Source organism: Schistocerca americana, chromosome X (genome assembly GCF_021461395.2).
Source record: "Schistocerca americana isolate TAMUIC-IGC-003095 chromosome X, iqSchAmer2.1, whole genome shotgun sequence".
Classification (NCBI taxonomy): domain Eukaryota; kingdom Metazoa; phylum Arthropoda; class Insecta; order Orthoptera; family Acrididae; genus Schistocerca; species Schistocerca americana.
Genome location: NC_060130.1, coordinates 277,933,785 through 277,947,287, shown reverse-complemented (window position 1 = coordinate 277,947,287; position 13,503 = coordinate 277,933,785). Strand labels below are relative to the sequence as shown.

Sequence of the window (13,503 nt, the reverse complement as noted above, 5' to 3'; positions counted from 1 at the left end):
CAACATCCATGAAGGCTTATACTGTACATAGAACATCACAGCCAGTAGAAGGACACAAACATGAGTAAAATGTTTAGAAAATGGCTATCGGGGCTGTCTTAACTATAGTAAGAACATAAATTATATCAACTACATACAAACTACAGCAATGCACAATAATATATATTCCTACCTGACATAACCCCACACACACATGATGGGACTTTACTCAATGTGCATAATTTGCCAGACACTTGTTTCTAACATGAAACACCCTTTCTAATGACACAACTTTAAAGGAGAGAAATACCATGTTGGCCCCCCTATCTCTACATTGAGAAAACCCTTGTTCTGTGTTTTTGAATGTTTTAACTAATTGTGTGGAGCCCTTCTCCAGCCAGTATGGGACATCAGCTTAGCAGTCACTGGAACACAGAGAAAACCACAGCTAGGCAGGCCAGCATACCGGATAAAAGTCAATTAACCCAACCCCTTGATCTGTTCCATGCCAAATTCCCTTCCCAGACTTACAGGCTACTACATGAACAAGTTTGTGGTAATAATATATTATATTTTTTTGTCTTTAGGTCTCCCCCATGACCCATGGATATTGTCCAGGTGCAGTGGCTTGCATGCTTCAGTGATACACATACCCATACAGTAGAAGTAAGTACACAGAAATCATATCTGCAGGGAGAAAAGACTAACAAATGGTTCCTGGAGATGAGCAGAATACTTTTCATTAGTTGCAGGGGCAAGAGCCTGGATGATGGACTGATGTGGTCTTGTAATATTATCCAACACAGTCTTGGTATTTTGGCACTGTGAATGGCTAAAAACAAGAGGAAACTCCAGACTTATATTTCCTGAGGGCATGTAGCTCTTTTTTATAGTTTAATGATGGTTCTATCACAATATTGGGTAAAATATTTTGGAGGTAAAAAAGTCCTCAATTTGGATTTCGAGGCAGGAACCACTCAGGAGAATGGTGTCATCGGGAAAAACAAATCTGGTGCTTTATGAGTCAGAGCATGGAATGTTAGCTCCCTTAATCTGGTAGGTAGGTTACAGAGTTTAAAAATGCACACGAATAGATTGATGTTAGACGTATAACAAATACATGAAGTGTTGTGGCAGCAAAAATAGGATTCTTGATCGAGTGAGAACAGCATTATTACCAATAAATCAAATAGGGGTAACACAAGAGTAGGTGTAATAAAGAATAAGAATATAGGAATTTAGGTGAGCTACTATGAACAACCTAGCGAATGCACTGCTGTAATGAAGCCCAACACAAAGCCAACACCCGCCACAGTAGCAGAATTTTAAATGCCTACCTCATTTTCAGATGACAGTATGTATGATGAGATAAAAGAAATTACTTAGATCGGGCCGGCCACGGTGGCCGAGCGGTTCTAGTCGCTACAGTCTGGAACCACGCGACCGCTACAGTCGCAGGTTCGAATCCTGCCTCGGGCATGGATGTTTGTGCTGTCCTTAGGTTAGTTAGGTTTAAGTAGTTCTAAGTTCTAGGGGACTGATGACCTCAGCAGTTAAGTCCCATACTGCTCAGAGCCATTTGAACTATTTGAACTTAGATCATTAAGAGAGATGAAAATTTAATTGTGATGAGGGACTGGAATTTGATAGTAGGAAAAGGAAGAGAAGGAAAAATAGTAAAAGAACATGGATTGGGGGAAAGGAATGAAAATGGAAACAGCCTGGTAGAATTTTGTACAGAGCACAAGTCAGTCATTGCCAACACTTGGTTTAAGAATCATGACAGAAGGTTACATACATGGAGGAGACCTGGAGACGCCAGACAGGTAGATTATAAAATAGTAATAGAAGGTTTCAACAACGGATTTTAAACTGCTAATTATTTCCAGGGACAGATGTAGACTATGACCGTAACTTATTCGTTATGAACTGTAGGTCTGAAGAAATTGCAAAAATGTGGGAAATTATGAATGTGGGACCTGAGTAAATTTAAAGACCAGAGGCTTCTGAGAGTTTCAAAGAAAGCATCTGACAATGACTGAATGAAAATGGGGGACAAGAACACAACAGAAGATGAATGGCTAACTCTGATAGATGAAAGAGTGACAGCAGCGCAGGATAAAATACACAAAATGACAAAGCCCAGTAGAGATCCTTGTATAACAGGATATACTGAATTTGATCACCAGAAGGAGGAAATATAACAGCACAGCAAACAAAACAGATGAAGGGAAATACAGAGAGCTGAAGGATGAGACTGCTGGGAAGGGCAAAATGGCAAAGTAAGCAAGGGTATAGGACAAATACAAGATTGCAAGATTGGTTGGTTTGTGGGGATGAAAGGGACCAGACTGCTACGGTCATTGGTCCAAGATTGCAAGAGCAAGCATAATTAGGGGAACGATGTATGTCACCTAAAAGAAAATTAGAGAGACCTCCAGAGCAAAAAACAGCAGCTGTATGAATATCAAGGGTTCAGGTGGTAAGCCAGTTCTAAGAAAAGATGGGGAAACCTGAAAGGTGGATAATATACAGTATACAGAGGGGCTACCTAAGGGAAATGAACTTGAAGACAATATTAAAGAAAAGGAGGAGGAAGTAGATGAATAAGAGATGATAGATACGATACTGCAAGAAAAATCGGACTGCACGCTGGAACAGCTCACTAAAACAAAGCTCTTGGAGTAGATGACATTCCTTCATGATTATTGAGATCTTTGGGGAAACCAGCCAAGACAAAACTATTCCATCTGGTGTGCAACATATAAGGGGCATGCAAAATAACCTTAGACTTCTTAAACAACGTAATAATTCCAATGCCAAACAAGGTAGATGCTGACAGATGTGCATATTACTGAACTATCTGTTTAATAAGTCATAGTTGCAAAATGCTGACACAAATTATTTACAGAAGAGTAGGAAAATTGGAAGAGGCTAACTTCAGGAAGATCCAGTTGGATTCTGGAGAAATGTGGAAAACTCCACCGCAATACTAACCCTACGGCTATCTTAGAAGACATGTCACCCCGGCCCTGCAAGTTGGAAAGCCTGCTGGAAGTCAGAGATTTCAATGACAGCCACTAGACAGCACTGCTAAAAATCTGTGAGCACTGCTGTTTCCAGTACAATGATGGCTCCAGAATAATGCTCATTTTGCCAGCCTATCAACACTCTTAGATATGATTTAAAGCTCTTAGTGCAGCAGCTCACACAGTCAGTTATGATTTCACTCATCTTCGGTATTGATCTCACTACACATTGTTGTTTTGGTTCTGGATTCACTACATCTTAGAATTTTGATCTTGGTCTACTTGCTGGGTTTGTTATCCACTGTGCCATCTCTGCTGTTTGTCTTTTTTCCACCTATACTCTCAGGTGACTCACTTCAATGCCCTCAGCAAGCCACCCAGTCAGCTAACCTCTGCAGGTTGTCAGGTCATTCCCAGTCTTGTCCAATTCCAGTCACTACAGATGATACATTAAAGAAAGGCAATCCTCCATGTATAGCACCAGAAGATTTAGAGAAAGGTTTTGGCAATGTTGATTGGAATACACTTTTTGAAATTATGAAGGTAGTATGGATACAATACAGTGAGCAAATGATTATTAATAACCTCTCCAGAAACCAGACTGGAGTTATGAGAGTTGAAGGGTATGAAAGGGAAGCAGTAGTTCAGAAGGAGCATGGCAGGGCTGTAGTCCATCCCCATGTTACTCAGTCTGTACAACGAGCAAGCAAGGAAAAATCTGGAGAGGGAATTAAAGTTCAAAGAGAAGAAATAAAAACTTTCACATCTGCGAATGACACTGTAATTCTGTCAGAGGCAGCAAAGGACATGGAAGAACAGTTGAACAGAATGGCCATTGTCTTGAAAGGAAGGTATAAAATGAACATGAACAAAACCAAAACAAGGATAATGAAATGAAGTCTAATTACATCAGGCAATACTGAGGAAATCAAATTAAGAAATCTACATCTACATATATACTCCGCTAGCCACCAAGCGGTGTGTGGCGGAGGGCACAATTTGAACCAAAGTCATATTTTCCCCCCTCTGTTCCACTTGCGGATCGCGAGAGGGAAAAACGATTGTCTGAACACCTCAGTATGAGCTCTAATTTCCCTTATGTTGGAATGGTGATCATTCTGCAATTTGAAAGTTGGTGGTAGTAATATATGCTCTACATCCTCAGCGAAGATTGGATTTTGGAATTTAGTTAGCAGCCCCTTCTGTTTAGCACGTTGTCTATCTGCAAGTGTGTCCCACTTCAAACTGTCTATGAGATTTATATCTAAAAACAAAGATGATGTGACTTACCAAACGAAAGTGCTGGCAGGTTGATAGACACACAAACAAACACAAACATACACACAAAATTCAAGCTTTCACAACAAACGGTTGCTTGATCAGGAAAGAGGGAAGGAGAGGGAAAGACGAAAGGATGTGGGTTTTAAGGGACAGGGTAAGGAGTCATTCCAATCCCGGGAGCGGAAAGACTTACCTTAGGGGGAAAAAAGAACAGGTATACACTCGCGCACACACACACATATCCATCCGCACACACACAGACACAAGCAGACATTTGTAAAGGACTTTTTACAATTTACATAAACGATGTGGTTTGTAAAGGCCTTTACAAATGTCTGCTTGTGTCTGTGTGTGTGCGCGGATGGATATGTGTGTGTGTGCGCGCGAGTGTATACCTGTCCTTTTTTCCCCCCTAAGGTAAGTCTTTCCGCTCCCGGGATTGGAATGACTCCTTACCCTGTCCCTTAAAACCCACATCCTTTCGTCTTTCCCTCTCCTTCCCTCTTTCCTGATGAAGCAACCGTTTGTTGCGAAAGCTTGAATTTTGTGTGTATGTTTGTGTTTGTTTGTGTGTCTATCGACCTGCCAGCACTTTCGTTTGGTAAGCCACATCATCTTTGTTTTTAGATATATTTTTCCCACGTGCAATGTTTCCCTCTATTATATGTCTATGAGATTTGTTACACTCTCGCGATGGCTAAATGTACCCGTCACAAATCTTGCCACTCTTCTTTGGACCTTCTCAATCTATTGAATCAGACCCAACTGGTAAGGGCCCCATACAGACAAACAATACTCTAATACTGGACAAACTAACATATTGTAAGCAATTTCCTTTGTTGGAGGACTGCATCCGTTCAGGATTCTACCGAAAAACCGCAATCTAGAGTTCACCTTGCCCATTACTTGTGTAATCCGATCATTCCATTTGAGATCATTTCGAATAGTCACACCCAGATACTTGACGGATGTTACCACTTCCAAAGACTGGGCATTTATTTTGCACTCGTACATTAATAGGAATTTTTGTCTTGTTATACGCAGTAGGTTACACTTACTAATATTGAGAGATAACTGCCAGTCATTAGACTAAGCATTTATTTTCTGCAAATACTCATTGATTTGTTCACAACTTTTGTGTGATACTACTTTCCTGTAGACTACAGCATCATCAGCAAACAGTCTAATGCCACTGTCAATACCATCAACCACATCGTTTATGTAAATTGTAAAAAGCAGTGAACCCATTACGCTGCCTGGGGCACACCTGAAGTTACGCTTGTTTCTGTTGAAGTCACCCCATTCAGGACGACATACTGCTCTCTGTCTGTTAGAAAACTTACTATCCAACCGCATCTGTCATTGGACAAACCATAAGCGCACACTTTTTGGAGTAAGTGACAGTGCGAAACTGAGTCAAACGCCTTTCGAAAGTCGAGAAATATGGCATCAACCTGGGAGCTGGTATCTACAGCCTGTTGTATATCATGCACAAAGAGGGCCAGCTGTGTTTCGCATGACTGCTGTTTCCTAAAACTGTGCTGGTTTCTGCAGATGAGCTTCTCAGAGTCTAGAAAGGTCATTATGTCTGAAAACAATATGTTCCATGATTCTACAACAAATTGATGTCCGTGAAATTGGCCGGTAATTATGTGCATCCGATTTTCTATTCTTTTTATAGATTGCTGTGACCTGGGCTTTCTTCCAGTCCCGTGGAACTTTCCACTGTTACAATGATCTCTGATAGATGATGGATAAGAATGGTGCTATATGTGTAGCATAGTCAACATATAACCTTATGGGGATACCATCAGGGCCAGATGCCTTCCTGGCGTCTAACAATCTTAACTGTTTTACAATCCCAGATACACTTAACACTATGTCAGCCATCCTTGCATCTGTTCGATAATTGAAAGGGGGAATGGTGCTGCAGTCTTCTACAGTAAACAAGTTTTTGAAAGCTAGGTTTAGAATTTTGGCCTTCTGTTTATCATTATCCGTTACATTGCCTGTACTGTCAGCAAGAGAAGGTATTGAATTATTTGTTGCGTTCATAGATTTTACATACAACCAAAATTTTTTGGGGTTATTTTTAGAATCTGCAGATAAAATACTGCTTCCAAATTGGTTAAAAGAATCACTCATTGGCCTTTTGACAGCTGCTTTCATTTCGCATAATTTCTGTTGGTCAACGGGGCAGTGACTACGTTTAAAATGACAGTGCTAAATTCTCTGGTTCCTCAGCAACTTCCTAATATGTTTTTGTACCAAGGTGGATCCTTTCCCTCCCCTATATTTTTACTAGGCACATACTTCTCTAGCACTTGGTGGACAATAACTTTAAATTCCGACCAAAGATGCTCAATATCTTTGTGTCCTGCAGTGAATGCTTGTAGTTGACTATGAAGATATTCATTAAAGACACTTTTATTTGCTTTCCCAAACAAGAAAACTCTACACTGTTTCTTTGGTTTTTTTGCAATTTCCACTAACATAGAAACCATAACGACGTTATGGTTGCAAATACCTTCTTCTAGATTAACTTCCTCAAAAAGAACAGGTCTGTCTGTCGCCAAGATATCTAAAAAAAATGGTTCAAATGGCTCTGAGCACTATGGGACTTAACTGTTGTAGACATCAGTCCCCTAGACCTTAGAACTACTTAAACCTAACTAACCTAAGGACATCACACACATCCATGCCCGAGGCAGGATTCGAACCTGCGACCATAGCGGTCGCGCGGTTCCACACAGTAGCACCTAGAACTGCTCGGCCACTCCGGCCGGCCAAGATATCTAACATGTACCCATCTCGAGTTGGTTTTCTAACCAATTGCTCAAGGTTGTATGTTGAGAGCGCTCCTATAGTAAATTCACACGAGTCTTTGCTTCTGCCCCCTGTGATAAATGTGTAATTTTCCCAGTCAATGGATGCCAGATTAACGTCTCCACCTATAACTAACAGATAATTTGGATATTTATTTCTTGTATACTCAAGACTTTCCCTAAAACGTTCTGTGATGTTTGTTGCAGATGCTGTTGGTCTATAAAAACATCCTAATACAATGGTCAATTGACGGCTTTATCTAGACTATTTCACAGTCCGACCCAGTATCAATCTCAACTGCGTTTAAACAGCTTTTAACTGCAATGAACACACCAGCTCCCATAGCATCAGTCCTATCCTTCCTAAACATGGTCCAATCTGAGTTCAAAATTTCACTGCTATTTATGTCTGGTTTCAACCAGCTTTCAATACCTAATACAATATTGGCATTGCTATTGTTTTTTTCGGAGAGTAACTCAGGGACCTCGCTACAGACACTTTGGCAATTTACTAACATGAGGAGAGTAACTCGGGGACCTTGCTACAGACACTTCGGCAATTTACTAACATGAGGTTTAGCATATTTAGATCCTTTGGAATGACCTGTTTAGGTGAACTAACAATTTTTACAGTTGGCACACCCACGTCAGTGTCATGAACTGGTAATTTTTTAGGCCAACGGTTTGTACATATGTTTTGCTACTTGGGCTGTAATATAACTGATGTTTACTGAAACAGGGATGACATAAAATGTAAACTGATGGTAGCAAGAAAAATGTTTGAGCAAAACAAATTGGTTAACATTGAATAAATATTTCAGTGTTAGGAAGTCATTCCTGAAGGTATTTTCCTATAGTGCTGTCTTCTACATAGGTGAAATCCAGAGGATAAAGGCTTCAGACTAGAAAAGAGAGACGCTTTTGATATATAGTGCTACAGAAGAATGATTATCTGATGTGTAGATTCAATAATCAATGAAGAGGTACCTAATTGAAAGAGGAGAAAATAAATTTATGGCACAATTTGATTAAAAGAAAGGATCAGTTAATATGACACATTCTGAGGCATCAACAGAAGAAACATGTTTAGGAGAGGGGGTGTATAAACAGTAGAGGGAGAATCAAGGCTTGATTCCAGAAAGCAAGTTTAGAAGGACATTGGTTACAGTAATTATGTAGAGATGAAGAGATTTGAATACAATGGAGTAGCAAGGAAAGCTGTATCAAACTAGTCTTTGGACTGAAATCAAAATAAAAGGTAAATTCTGATTCCTGTATCACGTTTTCTTAATTCTTTAATATTTCACTTTCACACATCACTCACTTTTAGCCAACCATTTTCATTCAGTTGTATTTTCTGATACTATCCGCTTTACTATATTAAAATTCATAAGTCTGATTACACGTCAGTAACTGTCTAAGCATTCACCATACACTGCATCTGACACAGCATAGAATCTACCTATGATCTCTGTAAACCACGAGAAAATTATAATTTACAAACACAAAAAGACATCCAGGAGACCAACACGGTGATAAAATATCTCACATAGTGTGATAAAATACAGAAACAGAAAAAAAACACAATAAACATAAAACATCATCCAGTGATGAAATTTCTTGACATACCAACTCACAGAGGTTAATCGAAACCTTATGGCTAGATCCTTAATAGTGTGTCAGTCCACCTTCGGGGTGCAATACAGCAGCGATTCTGTCTGGCAGGGATTTGACAAGTCCTTGGTAGGTTTCAGGAGGTATGTAGCACCAGATGTTTCCGTACAGTTCATGCAAATCCCATAAATCACTGGCCAGTGGTTGGTGGGTGCAGAGCTGGTGCCCGATAGTGTTCCAGATGTGTTCCATCAGATTCAGATCAGAAGAATCCAGTGGCTAAGACTTTAATGTGAGTTCACTATCATGCTCCTCAAACCACCATAGCATGATCATGGCCTTGCAGCACAGACAGTTAACCTGCTGGAAGATGCCATCACCATAGGGGAAGACATCAAGTACGAAGGGATGCAGTTGGTACATAGTAATGTTCACACAGTCCACGGTTGTCATGGGCCTTAAATTACTGCTAAAGGTCCCATAGAAGCCCAGGTGAATGTGCCCCATAGGACACTACTATCCCCCAATGAACTGCATCTATAGCACTGTGCACATACTGAGCAACCATTCACCAGATGATGGCATACCTGGACACAATGACTGGCCTGGTGTAGCAAGAAACTTAATTCATCCAACCAGGCAACATATTTTCATTGATACACAGTCCAATCCCAATGGTCCTGTGCCCACTGCAATCATAACTGATGATGTTGTTGGGTCGACAGGGGAACATGTATAGGTCATCTGCTGTGAAGTCTCAAGTTCAATAACATGCGTTGAACTGTGTGCTTCTGAGCACTTGGAACTGCACAAGTACACTTCTCTGCCATCATATCTGCCACAGATCACTACCTATCCTGCTTTACAGAGTGGGCAAGCCTCCGACTTCCACATTCTGTGTGGAAGTGTGAACATCAACAACCATTTTACATAGATTCTCATAACAGCAGCACTTCCATGTTGCTTATTCCCAGGTGATGGGCCACAAGAATCCACCCTTTGTCCAAATTATTGTTGGTGGATTTCCCCATTTGCAGCCCAAATCATCACTAGAATGATTCCCCATTTACCTCAGCTCCACTTGCATTTCCTTACCATGTCACATGCCTGCAATACCAGAAGGTGGCATTCAATCTCACAGCTTACAGTTGTCATAATGTCTAGGCCCTTCAGTGCGTTTGTGTGGTAAGGCAGTTTACATAAACAATCCTTCTGGTTCTATACACAATTATCTTCACTTAAAGAAATAGCATATTTTTCCAGTTTATCTGATCTGTTAGTCCAACAACATAAACAGCATGGCAATACAACTGCACAGAAAATGACATTCCATTTCAGATGGTAGCACTAATACTGATTTAAGTTTGTCCTTTAAACGATTAAATGCTATTGAATTTGGTGTTTATAAATCACTGTTCTTGATTCATTTGCAATTGTACCTTGTCCTATGAAGCCCAATAAAAAATAAAGTAAATAGTTATTAATAGTTCCAGATGTGCAAGGTAACAAACAATGTTCACCCCTGCTGTGCCCCATGGAAGCAAACAAATACAATGTGACAACACACAAGCAGCAGTTTCAACAGCTAATAATTGTTAAAAGGAATTAAGTAAAAGAATACAGTCACATACATAAAAAAATACATTATAAAGAGGGCAGTAAGAAAACAAAATATGAAGCACAAGTTTTTAAAAGTGATCAGGATGTTCTAAAAAATTTTCAAGAGATTTATTTTTGTAGTAAGGAGTTGGTTTTCTTACCTTCAAAGGTATGAGGAGGCAGCATAGAAAGTGTCTCATACAATCGTAGTCGAACCATGGCTGCAGGAGCTTTAAGGTGCTGAGAATAGCTTCTCAAAATCTGTGTCAAACTGCATGGAATGAAGGCACGGAAATTAATGTCTTGGACCACTTTTGCTACCATAATTAAACTAAAATAATAATGGTACTTACTTTGTCAGCATGACAAGAGCTGATTCAACAGGTGTTAGCAAACGCCTGATGATATCATCATTGACTAACTCAGAACAGTTCTGCAGAAAACTGTGCATTGCTGAAAGTGCACCAGCGCGGCCTTCAAGTGTCACCTAAATGAATTAACAAAAGAGCATGAATACCCTATTAATAACCAGATTTTTCTAATTCCATAACACCATCAAACTGTAGAGTGCCTTCAGGAAATTATGTTGTGTTACTACTATTCACTCTAAATATGACAGCGCACTTAAAAAGTGATGCCTCTGAATTTTATGAGAAAACTCTTCTAGCCTTTTAAATAAACTACACTTTATTAACACACTTTCTTTTTACCTTTCGTGCTACATATTTATTTCTCAGCATAGTCACCCTGGCGACAAACAACATTTCTCCCAATGAGAGATCAGTTTACTGATACCATTACTGTAGAATGTTTGACTTGTTGACAGAGCTACAACCTCACCTCTGCTTGCACCACTTCATCACTATCAACGTGAAATCCTCGAAGGCATTCTTAAAGTTTTGAAAACAGATGAAAATGGAATGGGGCCAAGTCCAGACTGTATGTACGATGATCAATGACAGTGAACCCAAGGTGTCAGATTGTTGCAGATGTCACAGTGCTCGTGTGTGGTCAGGCATTGTCATGTTGAAGGAAGAACTCTTCAAATTCATGCGTCCATTTTTCTGAGGGTCTCTCATGCACTGATATAGTTTTGCTACACACTGCCATGTTACACACTAAAATTCGGAGCCCTCTAGCAGCATAGGGTTGCAACTTGCGTCAGCAAAGAGGGAAGTCGACCAAGTAATATGCATGACTTGCAACGCCTCAACTGATATTGAGAACAGAATAAAAATGGACAGGCATTACTTTTCAGCACACCCTCATACACAACTCCCATGTGACTTAAGTAGCATTCCCAATTGTCTAACTTTTCCGTTATAAAAACACCATCATTCCCAAAAGCAAAAACACTTTCCACTCCCATTGCAGAAAAGCCATTATCCCTTCACTATACATACAAAGGTAAGATGAAAGTTCTTTACCAGGTGCAGATATGGCAGCAATGCCAATGAAATTTTATTTCAGTTATGTTGATACATGCTGTAAAATGAGTGTTACCTTTATCTGTAGAATAGTATCAATAGTCATGTTAGGACTGTTTTAAATTAAAATGGATGATTTGCAATGCCATGGACTCAGTCATTGTTTTTGATGGTTTATAATGGAGTAAACTTCATCCAAAGCTTATGAAAGTTTATAAGTGGTCTACTGACTTATTTTAAATGATCAAGAAATGGATGGCTGAATTACACGTGGTCATTCTTCCCTTGAAGATTATCTACATGGTAGATACCCTAAAACTGCACCCCACTGATGAAAATCTTAAGGATGTAGCCAATATTGCATTGGATAAATGGTAAATACAGGTATGTGAAACAGTTGATGTCACAAGCAAAAGGACAAGAATATCAAATTTATACGAACAGTTAATACTGAGGAAGTTGCTTTGGCGAGTTTCGGCCAAAAGCAAATTTCAAAAAGAAATTTCTCAGAAGTGTTTGCCACTGACTGTGTCCACTGATGTGTTACTGTGGAAGACATTTTGATCCACTACACTTCATGCCATAAATTGACTAGCTGACCTCCAAGCTAACATTCAACAGTTTCCTGTACTATTCAAAATACTTCATGCAACATTTGGGAGATGACAATCTCCTCCTCTCACTGCAGATTTCCTGTAGCATGCAAATGTGATGAAGTTCTTTTCAGATAGCATGGAATGTTGTACATAGCATCCCAAACAGTGGCAGCATTAAGGTACTCATGAAGTTCAGAAGGGAAGGGGGAAAAATTTCCTTTCTTAGGTTCAGCAAGCTGTTTGAAACAAAGGACGCACAAGACATCAGAAGTTAAACGAATGGTGTAAGTAATTACACTCTACCCACTAACAGAATTTAATTAAACACTTCTTCAATACTATATTTGAGAGATTACAATGAAATTCATTTTGTGTATCCTGTCACCTGTAAGAAATATCAAAGCAATACTTACTTGCCATGTGAAAGCATCTCCCCTTGCCTTCTCAGAATCCAGTTCCTTGTTTGAGCGAGGGAAAGAGTTTCTCCAAAGTAACAGCATACGTGGCAACAATCCCCTAACGACAGGAACTCCTGCAACACCATGTCATGCAACTATCTCGTTTTCATATAAATAAAATAAGACTGTGTCATTGAGTATTTACCTAGTGTCATTATAGCACCAATTAGCAACCACCCAGCTTGCGTCCGGTTCAATGAAAGCCGGCTGTTTTGACTTGCACTGCGCAGCAATTCTTCAGCTGTATTAAAAATTACCTGCAATCAAACAATGAAGTCACTTATTCCTGAGACAAAAATCCCATCAACTACATACAGCATAAGTGAATGAGTTTGCGGTCGTCAAACTTTATTTGCTCAGGGCCTAAACTGACATTGTGGGGCGGCACCTTGGGCCGCATATGTACTGGTTTTATTATTAAATGGTAACCTTCATGAATTAGTATGTTACAGTGCCCCAACAGACTAACTATAGGAAGGGTGCAATAAGCTGGCTCCAGCCCCCACATGATGACTGTTAAAAGTCGACACCATTCGAAATACTTCATTTTTTAAGTTCTCTGTTTCAGATTTCTGCCATCCTCAGCACCCCAAAGTACTAGCACTGTAGTTGCCTGACAAAATGTTGTTGTGTTGTCTGCACAAGTGGGTGATTGATTAATAACAGGGATTGTACTTATATTTAAATCTATTATT

The 13,503-nt window shown here is 39.7% G+C and overlaps 1 protein-coding gene across 1 annotated transcript in view; it reads right to left on the bottom strand.

Annotated features, from left to right (window-relative positions):
• Nucleotides 1-13,503, bottom strand: part of LOC124554778 (HEAT repeat-containing protein 5B) — a 475,467-nt gene that overhangs the window by 117,464 nt on the left and 344,500 nt on the right. The window contains exons 13-16 of the mRNA XM_047128424.1: nt 12,954-13,065; nt 12,764-12,882; nt 10,681-10,814; nt 10,489-10,598 (exon numbers count right to left, since the gene is read on the bottom strand). Coding sequence (XP_046984380.1) covers nt 10,489-10,598; nt 10,681-10,814; nt 12,764-12,882; nt 12,954-13,065 — 475 coding nt within the window. The remainder of the gene's footprint in view (nt 1-10,488; nt 10,599-10,680; nt 10,815-12,763; nt 12,883-12,953; nt 13,066-13,503) is intronic.